The following is a 12541-nucleotide window of genomic DNA, read 5'->3' as shown; positions in this document are numbered from 1 at the left end:
CGCTGACGCTGACACTGGCTCATCAGCGTCTATTCTTGCTGAAGACCTTTGTCGATACATCGCGGATACTTGCCTGCTTAAATCAACCAGAGTCCAACACCTGTACTACTCTAAGTCTAGGATTATCGTCCAAGGGTGTTTTGTTTCTGCAGCAAAATTCCACGAATTACCGCCTGCATCCTCTGGGGGCAATCCTGCTTGGTCTGGATTCCACTGCGGCCTTATAAATGAAGACAAAAGGTGTATCGCTGAAATGCCTTTCCATGACTCCTAATACGTCTCTGTTACCCACTGAGCTACGTTCGAGCTTCGCGCATCTCTTGACCAAGGAACTCCGAGTTGCCCGCAGATATGTGCACAAAGACAGAGTACAGGATTCCGTTCGTCCTGTCGCTTGCAAGCTCCGGCGGTTGCCGTTTGCCATTCGCGAGCAAGTTTCCGCGCAACTACTGAAGTTAGAAGCTCAAGATATTGTGACGGAGTAGAACATAGCAATTCTAGACAAAAGCATTTTTGAGCGGGAAACCGTTCATGAACGCAATTTTCCCACATAATGTAAGATCTAACTATAAAATCAATATATACGCAGATCACTCGACAGCAGTCTTGTATTTTTTTTTAATTCGCGTTTTTGCTATCGTCCAAAGCGTTCCCCATTGCCTTTGTATGGCAGTCTTAATTGTTCGATGCTATCGCTGTAAACACTTGAAAAGAAAGAGTTTGCAACATATCAGAATAATGAGCCATTAGCTTCAATAGTTTCATAACAATGTCTTACAATTTTCTAATTCTCAAAATTTTCCCGATAAAGCTGGACATGCGAGAACTGCGCAGTGGCACGGGCAGGAGGGCTCGCGCCAGGCCGTCTGCCTAAACCATGCCGTGTCGTTCTCTCTTCACCCGCTTGCCGTCCCTCGTGTGGTCCGGTCCTGGAGCTTCGGCATCCTGCGTCTGCCGTGGTCGTCGAGTTCCTGCTACGCACCGCTAGGCAATGCCCCAGCCTGTCTGACGAGAACCGACCTCGCCGTTCGCCCGAGTCCCGTCCCCTGCCCCGGCCAGAAGACACCGCGAACTGATGTTGCCGCCATGAAGAGACTCTACGACCCCGTCGGTCCGAAACACGTGAGCACACAGCCCCCGCCCATGCCTTCTGGCGTGTCCATGGGCCTCGGCCATCGGCACCAGATGACCTGTGGCCCGAAAGCTTCGTGGGCCAGGGCTCATCTGTTCATCTCATCCACAGTGGCGACAAGCCCTTCATCTTCTCTTTTTGTTCGTCCCTTCGGCCAAGCCCATCGTCGCGCCCTACGTTTCATCGTCACTGCCGTTTTTCTTGCTCTCGCGTTCGGGACGATCGCTCGGCGGCCCCGGGAGTGACGGACTAGAAGACAACTGTGCAGCCGTGCGGGCAGGAGTGCTCGCGCCAGGCCATCCGCCATTAAATCATGCCATAGCCTTTTGTCATATCGTTATCTCTTATCCGGCTTGCCTTCACGTAACAGTATTACAGAATTGGTCGATCCCCCTAAGTGGATTTCTCTGATAGCCGTTACTCGGAAGAAGAACAACTCCACCTGCATGTGCGTGGATTTGCGTGAGCCGAAAAAGGCTATTGTGGTTGACAGTTTTTCCTTGCTGCAAACAGAAGAGCTCCTGCATAGCTTGGCTCGGTCGCAAGTTGGACCTCGCCTCGGCCTACCACCAAGTACCGCTAAGCCCTGAAAGCCTGGAACTGACAACTTTCATTATCCATGATGGCCTTTTTCGCTTCAAGCGAGTTTGCTATGGCCTTGCTTCGGAGCCTTCAGCTTTACAGACGGTGATGCACTTAATACTGAATGCACCACTCGACAGGAGCACCTGATCAACCTTCGTGCCGTTCTCGAGCGCCTGTCCCAAGCCGGACTCAAGCTCAATGTCTAATGTGTCTTCGATGTCCCAAAGCTCCCTTTCTTGGGACACGTCCGCTTTCCTCTGCCATTGAGCCGATTACGGAGGCTATGGCTCCGGCTAACAGTGGTGAGCTTCGCTCCCTCCTTGGATGTCGTTGAGCCTATGCGCTCCCTGCTTCGTGGTATTAAGCAACTCAGTCTTCGCTTGGACCACTGCTGCTGACTCAAGCTTCAAGCTACTGAAATCTATGCTGATGCCGGGCGACGTGCTGTTTTTTCCTGACCCTGCCCTTCGTGTTGTCGTAACGACTGACGTTTCGAGATATGGGCTTGGGGCGGTGCTTCAGCAAGACAGCGGCCATTCTCTGCAAACTGTTGTGTTTGCCTCTTGTACCTGGAAACCGCAAGAAAGTACTCTGTTGGTGAATGTGAGGCCCTAGCTTGCGTTTGGGCGTGCGAACGCTGCTGGCATGTGTACTTGTGGAGCCGGCCTTTTATTCTACGAACCGATCACAGCGCAGTTGTCACTTTGCTGTCGACGAAAGGAACGGGACATCGCCCGTTACGAATTTCACGTTGGTCAGCCCGCCTGTTGTATTAACACTACACTCTATAATACCGTAAAGGCAACGAAAATCTGTTGCGGATGCTCTGTCTCGTCTTCCCTTACCGACCACATCATGCAGTGAGCCAAGTGAGTTGGACGCAAGTGAAGACGTTTTCGTCTGCCTGCTATCCCAAAGCTGTGACTTTACAAGAGCTACAAAAGGCAACCATCAGCGACGCGATTGTTGCGCAAGTCATATAATCTTCATCTGTGACGAGGCGTAACATAAGATCCCTGCGGCAAAATCTCAGGCAATACTATCTCCTACGCGCGGAGTTTTCTATCCTGCAAGACGTGTTGTACCGAGGTGACAGAGTCGTCGTTCCTGAAAGTTTGCAACAAAGCCTCATTGACTTCGCGCATGAGTCACACACCGGAATGAGCCGCACGAAGAGCCGACTATGAGAGCTCTACTGGTGGCCGCGAATAGACGAGCACATTGAAGAATTGGTACGGACATGTGTCGTGTGTCAGTCATGTGACAAGTCGGCTTGACCAGTTGCAGTTCCTCTGCAACCTGTCGTCTTCCCAGACAAGCCTTGGGATGAGGTTGCCATTCACATCGTGCGACGTTTTGACAACGCTCCTAGTGACTGTCCCTTCGCGATCACACCTATGGACTTCTATATTAAGTGGCTGGAGGTTACCTTAACAAATACTATCGCAACTGCAACAGCTCAAGAATTTTTACTAGGGCTCTTTGCTCGTGAGGGTTACCCTCAACAGGTTGTGTCCGATCACGGACCATAATTCTCATCTACGGATATGTAAACTTTTCTCAAGGAACGGGGGATATGCTACTCTTCGTTTTATCACCCCCAAGGACTTGTCGAAAGGTTTAATAGGGTTTCAAGACATATGTTCAGCTGGCTCTTTACGAGCGACGTGACCTATGTACCGCTTTTGTTGATTACCTCGGTGCATGCCGATGTATCTCACATGCCACGACGGGGATCGCATGCATCAGACGTCCTGCTTCATGACAGGTTGCCCCGCACAAGACTTCACGTCGTGGGCCTGCCGGATCAGTGCTTTTGCGACAGATCCTGCAAAAGCGCTTAGGTTCTTGCGAAAAAGGCTTGAGAAAAAGCAAGCCAAGCATAAGCTTTATACGGACCAGCGCAGTTGGAACCAAGCACCGTTACCTTCAGATCGGCGAGTGCGTGTGAGTTCGCAAGCCGACTGTACGAAGCAAGCTTCCTACTCGGTTATCGGAGCCTCGAAGAGTTGTGGAGTGACGTGGACCTGCCTCATGCCTGCTGGGTGGTGGGCGAGAGTGGAATTCATTCAAATTTTCGACTGTTTGTCAAGAAGTCGTTAAGCAGCAACTTGCGTCCTCGGCTCCGGCGGCTCGCTTTTCACTCACATTTTGTCGCACATCGACTGCACCCGAGCGCCGGCCAGCCGACATTCTGGAAACGCGGATCAGAGTTCATTTTGTGACACGCCTTCAACCCAGATTAACCCCAATACCGTTGATGTCAGCCAGGACCCTTCATCGCGCCCGGCATCGCCCGCTGCAGAACCGACAGCCACTCCTCAACCCTCGTGCACCTCAACAGCAGCAACTCCTACTTCCCTTCCTGCGTCCCGCAGGAGTACACATTAAATGAAGCTTTCCGCAAGTCTACGTTATCGATTAAAGAATTATTATTGCATTCTAGCATTGTTTTTTAAGCGTGGCAGAAATGTAGTGAAAAAGACTAAATGATGTATAACAATGCACGCGCGCAGGCAAACTGAAGAACGAAGGAGCATGACGAATACAGAACGGCTTGAGTGTACGGTGCGTCTGCTGTCTTCTTGAGTTGTAGTTACGATACAAGTGCACTCCCCATTTCAGCGCCATTTGTCTTCCGCTCACAAAGTTGCTTCGAAAGGACGCGAAATGGTTGGGGTCGCAGACTATGAACACGCATTTGTATATCTGAAGAAACGACTCACTACAGAGCCCATATTGCACATTCTTGATGCCAACAAGCGGTGCATCATCTACTGCGATGCATCATTTGAAGTACTTGGGGCCATCCTCAAACAGCCAGATGGTGACTGTAAGGCCGCCCCTCTTTTCCAGCTGCATACCTTTGCAGGAAGCAGGACGCCGGCACACGCGGAAACCGCTCCCCAGTATAAGCGAGAGCCCCCGAGTACATCATCATCATCATCATCATCATCATCATCAGCCTTACTACACCCACTGCAGGGCAAAGGCCTCTCCCATGTCTCTCCAATTAACCCTATCCTTTGCCAGCTGCATCCACCCTTTGCCTGCAAACTTCTTAATCTCATCCGCCCACCTAACCTTCTGCCGCCCCCTGCAACGCCCTGCCCCGAGTACATACGGGGAACGAAAACGGTCGCTTGACGCACGGACACCCCCCCCCCCCCCTACCTAACGACGTGGGCTATCGCCGGGAAGGCAACCGCAGCGTCCCGCCGGGCCTCGTGAACAAAAGCGTATTCCCAGGAGGGCCGTGACGGACACCTGTCATGGCGGACAGGCATTGCTCACCAAGAATGTGGGAAGACAGGGGGCGATAATAATAATTGGTTTTTGGGGAAAGGAAATGGCGCAGCATCTGTCTCATATATCGTTGGACACCTGAACCGCGCCGTAAGGGAAGGGATAAAGGCGGGACTGAAAGAAGAAAGGAAGAAAGAGGTGCCGTAGTGGATGGCTCCGGAATAATTTCGACCTCCTGGGGATCTTTAACGTGCACTGACATCGCACAGCACACGGGCGCCTTTGCGTTTCGCCTCCATCGAAATGCTGCCGCCGCGGTCGGGCTCGAACCCGGGTACTCCGGCTCAGTAGACGAGCGCCCTAACCACTGGGCCACCGCGGCGGGTTTATCAGCCGGCGCTCGCTCCCAATTCGGTGCATGCACTGTACGTTAGGGAAAGCGCCGTCGGCCAGGCCGCGTCTTGCAATCGCAGGCGCTGTCCGCCGCCGCCATGCGTCACGGTCGTGCGATCGTACACGTTGCACCACATGTCGAAAGGGGCTCGCCCCGACGCATCCTTCCGTCGAGGAAAAGCGAACGCGCGTCACGAGCGGAATCGGGCCGCCGATATACATAGTGCCCTTGCCTCAAAACAGCTCGCGCCGATGCCTCGACCCCTGTTCTTTCTTTTATTATTTGCTTTCTTTCTTCCTCGCTCTATATCGACACGCTCGTGTGTGTCGTTTCTTCGTGGTGTCCGTGTTTCTTCGCGCTGTTTCTAAGTGCAATACCCATATCCTTCGAGACCGTCGCCGACAAGCTTGTCCCTGTTCGACCATGACCCAGCGGCGCGCTCCTTCCGACGGAAGAATGATTCAGAACGAGTTACGTGAAAGCATCTGCAATCCGCTCTTGTCGTTATACATGCCTGCATGTTGTTTCCTTTTCTCGCTTTTGACAAAGAATGTCTTCCTTAATCTGGTTTCCCGGAGCGACAGACAAACCCCTTCATGCATATTAGCTGTGTCCCGCCGTCGGTAGCGCGGCAGCATCGTGGCCCTTTCGCCCCCTCCTCTGTTGCTGACGGGCGACGCGGACCGATGGTGGGTGGCCGTATGCCTGAGGCAAGGATTAGCTCCGAAGGGAGAGCGTGTGGATACTCTCACTTGAGAGAGAGTGGTGGCGTATTTGTTTTTTATTTAGTTTGTGTTGTTAACAAGACCCTGGGTTCGAGGCGAAGCCCAACCCAAGGGGTTGTCCCCATCTCTCATGTTATTTTTGATTGGAGAATTGATGCTTAGGGCGGGCCACTGAAAATGACCGCCCTTAGTCCTTTGTTAATCAAGTGCTTAAAAGCGCATGTAAACGGATGCAGTCCAGTCCAGTCTGAGCTGGGGCTCCATGCTTAGCATGTAACGTGATGCTACTTAGGCTCTAACCTGCCCGGTCGATGAGTAAAGTAGCGCAAAGTTTGTTCTTTCGTAAATTCAGTTCTTCTTTTTCCAGTTTAACTCTCTGTATGTGTAGGCTGTAAGTATATGCTCTGCTGTCATCATCTACAAGCTCGCCTCCTGTCCATCTTCCAAGCCGAACGACACTAGAGGAAGGGTTTGTGAACCATCCTCGAAGAAACGGACGACCTTTGAAATTCTACTGTGACGGTCTCGCAAACTTCTGAAGCATGAAACTATGTCATCACAGAACGGGAGTGTCTTGCAATTTTTGACGTTGTTGATCGGTGGCACTGCTACTCGCCTGGCATATCTTCCTCTGTAATAGCAGACCATGGTGCGTTTCGATGATTCAAGACCATCAAAAATTCCCACGTCCGTTCATTTCAATGGGCGCAGGAATTGTCTGTTTGACATCAATATTAAACACTTGAAAGGCAGCAGCAATACCGAGGCAGACGCACTTGCCTGAGCTCCGATGATTCAAGTTCTCGAAATGTCAGACCTTCAAACCCATCATGCTGCCCATCATGAAGGGAAGTACTCAATTAGGCAGTGATTATTGTTTATCTGATACCCTCAGCGCCCTTCGGCATCACAGTGTGTGTGTGTGGGGGGGGGAGATTAAACACACAGAATTATAGATCACAATACAAAAAGCAAAATGCGGTCACATACACGTAAAAGAAAAATACAAAGCTTCGATCGGAAGGATGGTTTTGAGATCAGTGAAAGAGAGACATGAACACCTTTTCACACTACACTGGGATGGCATTAGATCCAGCCCGAAATGAGAACGCACGCATGCGCTTACCTAATAAGTCGGATAAGGCTGTCATCAGATCTAATCACGACCTATGCCAGCAGTGATACGAAAACCCATATAAAAAAACACTACAAAGTGTAAACACACACGTACACGAACATCAATAATAAATGGGAAGAAGTTATCCCGTCTAGTCGCAACCAACAAACTTTGTCTGCAGTGAAATGGAGCGAAAAAAAAAGGGGGGGGGGTCCATTCTCTGTAACGATAGTGATATCGTTACAGCGGAAGGGAGAGAAAAAGTTTTTTTCCCAAAGCGCTTCGACTGACTGTTCTTGAGAGAGCTCACGAGCGCTTCGGACACACTACCACAAAGAAGACGCTGAGCATATTTTTCTCCCAATACTACTAGCCTGGCATGACAAAGATGTTACAACCTTCATTCACCACTGTCACACTTTCCGAAAATGCAAGAAGTCAAAAACCAGAAATTATGCCTGTCTTGAGTCCCTATACCTCCAGCTGAGCAACCTTTCGACCTTTTCGGCACGGATATAGTCGGCGACTTCGCTGCGTACGGTTCGCCCAAGAGATTTGTCCACCCGGCCATCGGCCGCGCTGCTCTCTACGTCTGGGCGTTTGCTCACAAGAACGAAACAAGCAACGCCTACATTTGCTACTTGCAGAACATCTTGCTCCTGACGGTTTCTTTCAGACTGAGGACCAAAATTTACAGCCCGCAGATTTAAGCAGTTCCTCAAGTGCAACCACATTCATCAGTTGCTGATATGATCGCAGCACCCTCAGTGTAACAGAAGGAATGAAGCAAAAAACCAAGCCGTAGTAATGCGTTTAAAATACAAAATCAACGATCGACCCCGGACCAGACTTCTCCCTCAAGTCGTCGAGAACCCACAGGAGGTCACCCGATACCCTCCCTCATTTCTCTTGTACGGCATCCCATCATACTAGCACCTGTTAAAGAACCGCAACCTTAGAAGACACCCAAAAGGAAGCTCTGCAGAACCGCTTGGCTTACCACCTGAAGAATAAACCATTTATCACGAGTTTCCTCCACTCGACCTTCGGGATGGCGAGGCTATGCTTTAAGAGACTTCATGGCACCCCATCAAAGGACGCTTCAGCTCTTGATTAAAGCTAGCGAGTTCTACGAAAAGTTTCAAGCGTGTACTACGATATAGACCATTCTGTGCTTCCGCTTGACAAAGCCAGTGACATTGTGCATGTCAGCAAACTGCGCCGTTGTTTTGCATTCAGTGACCGCGCTACAGTGAACTAGAAGAGGTCAGTGCAACGAGCGGAGGGGCCAGCGCCTTGCAACGCGTGTCACCAGAAGTGTTGACCGAGGCGGTGGCGCTGTCGCTGACCGCTCTTGAAGGCGACAGGTCTGGGCATGCCAGCCCATGCATTTCACTGGAGTGTTTTGGTTGTGGCTGATCAACCAAATGATCAGTCAGGCTGTCGCAAAAGGTCATGCAGACATTGCTGAATCAGGGTGTAGAAGAGTCATGTGAAAATACTGGAAGATAGCTATAACGACTGCGCAGGTACCATAGTTCTCCTTAAAGTCACCAATAAAATTGCGGTAAGGAAGGGTGTCAGGCAGGAAGGCACGATCTCGCCACCGCTATTGACCGCCTGTTTACAGGAGGTATTCTGGGGCATGGATTGGGAACAGCTGGGAATAAGAGTTAATGAGGAACACTCAAGTAATCTGCGATTTGCTGATGACATTGCCTTGCTAAGTCACTCAGGAATTTAACTGCAAAGCATGATCAATGAGTTAGGCGGAACAGAATGGCGGGTCTAAAAAAATTAGCATGCAGAAAACCAAAGTAATGTTCAACAGTCTCGCAAAGGAACAGCAGTTCACAATTGGTAGCGTGGTGCTGGAAGCGGTGAGTATGCCTACTTAGGGCAGGTAGTGACCGCTGGTCCGGATCATAAGGGGAGGGGGGGGGGAGCATATAACCTCATGCAACTGGTCAATGGTACGCCTACTTAGGGCAGGTAGTGACCGCTGGTCCGGATCATAAGGGGAGGGGGGGGGGAGCATATAACCTCATGCAACTGGTCAATGGTACGCCTACTTAGGGCAGGTAGTGACCGCTGGTCCGGATCATAAGGGGAGGGGGGGGGGAGCATATAACCTCATGCAACTGGTCAATGGTACGCCTACTTAGGGCAGGTAGTGACCGCTGGTCCGGATCATAAGGGGAGGGGGGGGGGGAGCATATAACCTCATGCAACTGGTCAATGGTTTTCAGCAAAACAAATATGAATGATGTACATAAGGAATTCATTCAAATATTCGTGCGTATATACGCAAGACATTTTCTATACAATACCCTCAGGCCGCCAATATAAGGAAACCACGGATTAACAAGTACCATATCAAGAAAATAAATAAAAACCGCCAGTATCATTCTTCCCTCCAGGCGCGCTCGGAAGGTACAGTCATTGTTTTAAAAGTTGAGAAATCGATTAAACGCTGAGCTTCGGTGAGCGAAAATTTGTTAATATCAACACCTCTTTGCTCATAACAACAAAGAACGATCTAGTACCACATGAAAATTTTTAAATATGTGCTTGGTCGTGATAGTAATCCTATTTGTTCCAAAAACAATGACACTCAATGGTTGTTAACTGAGGGGCTTCTCATTAGCAGATCACTTTAACAATTATTTTGTTTAAGACGCTAACAATTAGTGCTGGTGTTGAAGATATAACCAAACTTTTATGAGTATTCTCCCCGCCTGCTTAAGCCGGTTCTTAAACAGTAAGTGGACGAATGCAGCTGCGTTGACTAGCATGAGTAGCAGACGTAACTATGGGCGCCAGCAGTACCACGTCTTCTTGGTAGATTTGGCGTTGCGTTTAGACCCCACGCACATTTTAGAGGGTAGATGCCACAAAGCGAGAAAACATTTAAGCTTTTAACATCTACCCTTGGCGATGACACCGACCCGCAATTCTTTTTGAGCAGGCATTTGCTGCAACGTGCGAACGGAGAACATATATGCTTGTCCTGGTTGCAGTAGTGCCAGCAGGTTAACAGATAACGTCACACGAAGAAGGAACGCCGATAGAGGCGCATGCAGAAGCAGCACTGCGCTTCGACGTGTGTGAAAACCAACGGACGCTTTAGGGTGTCTGTGCACAAACTCAGAAGCGCTAATTAAACTCTCTTTACTACTTTCACCAATAAAGCACTCGAAAAGTGGTTGCGCTGGCCACCAGATGTCATCAGTATGTCAGTGGCTCCGGGTTGTCTGTGGCATTATCGCATCGCGGCAGCTCGGGTACTTCCTCATATCTTTGTTCCGCGCTGGAACGTTAGTGCTCAACGTTTCGTGCTTACTGTCAAACTCCATGCCCTTGCCGGTGGCGGTGGCGACGATTGTGAACTTGGAGGCGTCCGGCTTAGCGGCCTCCTCGTGAGTGGCGCTCCCGGCTAGCGTCGCCCCCTTGGCGCAGTCGAAAGCGGTCGAGGCGCTCTGTACTCCTTGAAGACATAACAGGAGCAACACTTTTGGAAGGACGGTCTCCTGCGTTCGTGATACGAAGTCGTCAAGCGCCAGCTCCGGTGCCATGCTCTTCAGGAGTCGCTCTCTCTAATGTCGGAGCTAGGCGATGGAAAGCTCTGCATGAGTCCTCGCTAGCCCTAGCGACACTGTGCGCCTTGCATGAAATGTACGAAATATATGTAAGAGGTGCACTACAGCAAACCTGTTGCCACACGTGAAACACATGAAATGTACGGATTGTTTTGCTTTAATGTTCCTTTCAAGTTTATATTCTCAATTATTCTCCAGCAACGAAATTGTTTGCCCACAAGGCTCCCGAAATGCCTTCTCCCTCCCCCCCTCCCTTCGTGCCATAAGTACAACATTGAGAGGTTGAAATAATATTTCAACGCATCATGCCTTGGGAAAACTACCCGCCTGGCTCCCATGGAAATGAAGCGTTGCCCTCCGACGTCGTAATGTGCTGCCGTCGCTCAGTTACGGTCGACTCGCAAAGAAATGCGCAGCTGACGTTGTTGAGCGCTCTTCGACAAACGCGGCGCATTACAGTAATACAGCTTCAGTTACTTGATCTCAGGTCTAAACAGTATGCACAGTAAATTGCGGGCTTCCGAGAATGAAGGATCTCTGTTAATCCTCACCCTCTTCCGGTGCGAAAAAGTGACAGAGCGAAAACTTCTGAGAATAGCCATAACAAAGTGGTGGTGGCACCTTTTTCCCACTCCTTAGGTCCCTCATAGCTGAGGTCAACCTGAGCAGCAATAAGTTTTATCTGCAGATGAAAGCTTACTACACTAGAGTGCCCCGGAGAAGTTTGATCATGCGGCTCCCGCTGTGATCCGATCATTTCGGGACACACGGCCACACGTTGGGGCCGTCAATGTTTCCTACCTAGTCAAAGCTTTTAAGATGCCCTTACGTTTTTGCCTTCCACGTTCCTTCGTGCCCGACGAAAATCAGCTTCGAGGCACGCACATAACGACGCAATATGCCGCGTTCCAGGCACCTTTCCCTGTGACGTCCTGTCATCCCATCGGGCGACAGGCCACGTTTCTCACGTCCCGTGGGCACCGACTAACAGCGCGCAATGGCGCCTACCGCGTCGCTTACCTTCATCGCGGTCAAAAAACAGGAGACGCTCAACGCCCCTGTTGGGGACCATAGACCATAGAAGTACACGGGTCCAAGCTGTTTGGCTGCGCGCGAAGAGTACAAACTTTGTTTTTCTTTACGTCCACAAACCGCATGGAACGAATCGCATAGACCGAACGGAGCCCACTTCTTGATGATGATAACGATGAAGATCTGATGGTCATGACCTTTGTGCAAGGGCTGCCCTCTCTCCGGGGCCTTTTTCTTTCGCTTGCGCATGCACGTCGTCAGTACGGTAGGGCAGGAACACCGCTCGAAACGTGCTTCACTGAAACCCGCCAGCTGCCCGAGGGTTTTGCATACCGTTCCTGGGCAGAGTCGTGAACATGGAGACTCTAAACTTGGCACTGTTAGTAATAATTCCGCCATTATCACCAGTCGCCACTCGCAAGCACGGCAAGAACCGCTCATAGGTTTGTAGATTTTGGTTAAAAGTGTACTTTTTCCTTATGCACGCCTGGCAGAGGTTTCCATGGCGTGAGATGTCGATTTCTCTGTGCCATCTTTCATCTCGAAGTATCCTCTTTGGCATTCCCAAGGGCATACAGCCACAACAATTCTCAAGCCGAGTGTTCTTTCAGTGTTACAGGAAGCTCTGTAGTAAAAAAATTCACAATATGGTGACGAGTGTGTAATGCAAACGTTTTATTGTTAGCTGCTGTGTGAGAGCAGATAGTTTTT

General features: G+C 50.3%; 1 protein-coding gene across 1 annotated transcript in view; it reads right to left on the bottom strand.

Moving 5' to 3' along the window:
• The window catches only part of LOC144127576 (uncharacterized), a 64021-nt gene extending 52072 nt beyond the window's left edge, over window positions 1-11949 (bottom strand). The window contains exons 1-2 of the mRNA XM_077660558.1: window positions 11819-11949; window positions 10543-10729 (exon numbers count right to left, since the gene is read on the bottom strand). Of these exons, the coding sequence (XP_077516684.1) occupies window positions 10543-10729; window positions 11819-11824 (193 nt within the window). The 5' untranslated portion in view covers window positions 11825-11949. The remainder of the gene's footprint in view (window positions 1-10542; window positions 10730-11818) is intronic.
• Window positions 11950-12541: the final 592 nt, after the last annotated feature.

Source organism: Amblyomma americanum, chromosome 4 (genome assembly GCF_052857255.1).
Source record: "Amblyomma americanum isolate KBUSLIRL-KWMA chromosome 4, ASM5285725v1, whole genome shotgun sequence".
Taxonomy (NCBI): domain Eukaryota; kingdom Metazoa; phylum Arthropoda; class Arachnida; order Ixodida; family Ixodidae; genus Amblyomma; species Amblyomma americanum.
The sequence above is the reverse complement of the archived record's forward strand: the minus strand, read 5'-3'. Positions and strand labels throughout refer to the sequence as shown.